The 1,688-nt window shown below is 44.9% G+C and overlaps 1 protein-coding gene across 2 annotated transcripts in view; it reads right to left on the bottom strand.

The window, feature by feature from the left end:
• Nucleotides 1-1,293, bottom strand: part of LOC108688205 — a 6,241-nt gene extending 4,948 nt beyond the window's left edge. For both annotated transcript variants that reach the window (XM_018194367.1, XM_018194368.1), the window contains exon 1: nt 419-1,293. In XM_018194367.1, the coding sequence (XP_018049856.1) occupies nt 419-1,015 (597 nt within the window). In that variant the 5' untranslated portion in view covers nt 1,016-1,293. The remainder of the gene's footprint in view (nt 1-418) is intronic.
• Between the last annotated feature and the right edge of the window lie 395 nt (nt 1,294-1,688).

The raw sequence follows: 1,688 nt of genomic DNA, 5'->3' as shown, positions 1-1,688 counted from the left end.
ATATATATATACAGAGACGCATTCGATATATAAGATGCAATTTCTGTAACTTTAACTCTATTTATGATTAGATAGATGAATCGATCGTTGAAATATCCGCGATCTATACTGCAATTTGTGTTTTTTTTTCAAATTAGATATTCTCTCTCTCTCTCTTTCTCTCTCTCTCTCTCTCTCTCTCTCTCTCTCAACGTAACATTTATTCACAACTGGATTACACGGTTGCAAGTGTAATTTTACACAAGCGCGAGTATGAAATGGTCTTCTTGAAAATTAGATTTGAAAAAGAGAAAAAATTGGAGAAAAATCATGAATCAATCTCGTAAGGAGAATAAAATCATCGCCTCGTGCGACGTGAAGGGATGCTCCGGCTCAAGAGAGCATCCTTTGGAGAAAGAGATTATTAACAAATACTTACGTTGACGCGAAACATAGTCTGCACTTCAAAGTAACCCGGACACGAGTCAAGAACAAGAGAAAACGGCGGCGCGGATACATTACGAACTGCGCGCATGATGCCGAGCGCGAGGAGACTAACGATAGTTGTGGCAAAAACTGTGCCGGGCATCAGCTCCGTATAAATGTCCAGGGCCTTCCAGGCACCGCGCCAAGCGTTCACGCAGCAAAAACCAAACACGCCGGTGTAGATTCGTGAGCCGAGATAGTAGGACAACCGATGCTTATCTGGATGCAGAATGTCATTCAAGCCATGTTGCAGCACGTTGAAGGCAAAGAGGCCAGTGAAGCCGATTGTGATCGACGCGAAGCTGCTCAACACTGGCTCATCCGGGTAGACATAGAAATCGCTGAGTTCCCAAGTGCCGCGCCAGTAACCAACCACCGCCGGCGCAGCTACGAGCGCGGAAAATATCGTATCCAGGATCGTCAAGATGGCATAGTGCAGACGATTTGATGATCTGGTGTCTAGATTTCCAGCCATCCTGGCACCAGTCGCACGCAACTCCACCATTCTTACCCAATCCGGATCGAACTTAGTAGTCACGCCGCTCGTCATTATGCATCGTTCGCTTCGAAATTATATATACTATCGTGTAGTTTATAGATGAGAGAAAGAAATGAAATTAAAAAGGGAGTCAACTTTGAAAAACGAATGCCAACTTATCTAGATGCTAGATCACACGTTCGATATTTTGTTCCTGATATATATTTTCGTGCCAACATTCGATTCAATTTTCGCTTGATGCGGCGGTTCTTATTCATTAAGACTAGCTTTCGTCGTCGTTGTCGTCGTCATCGTCGTCATCATCGCCGTCGTCGTCGTCATCGTCGTCGTCGTCGTCGTCGTCGTCGTCGTCGCCGTCGTCGTCGTCATCGTCGCCATCGCCGTCGCCGTTGCCGTCGTTGCCGTCATCATCGTCATCGCCGTCGTCGTCGTCGTCATCATCGTCGTCGTCGCCGTCGTCGTCGTGACATTGCAAACGAGTCTTCTATCTAGAAAGAACGGTGGCATGCCTTCTTTTATCGTATTCTTTCATTAGAATTTGAGTCAACTTTTTTAGTGTTCTGAGAAAGTAATATAAATTCGCTCAACATTCGCTCTCATTGAAGTTTCTTCCAGTGGTTTGCTATGAAATTTGCTATGAAATTCTCTTCCTATTTCTCCTCGAATATAAATCAGTTATCACACGATTCTTGCAGGCACTCGTCGGACAGAGGATAATCGCTTT

This window comes from Atta colombica, unplaced genomic scaffold (assembly GCF_001594045.1).
Source record: "Atta colombica isolate Treedump-2 unplaced genomic scaffold, Acol1.0 scaffold227, whole genome shotgun sequence".
NCBI classification, from domain to species: Eukaryota; Metazoa; Arthropoda; class Insecta; order Hymenoptera; family Formicidae; genus Atta; species Atta colombica.
The sequence above is the reverse complement of the archived record's forward strand: the minus strand, read 5'-3'. Positions and strand labels throughout refer to the sequence as shown.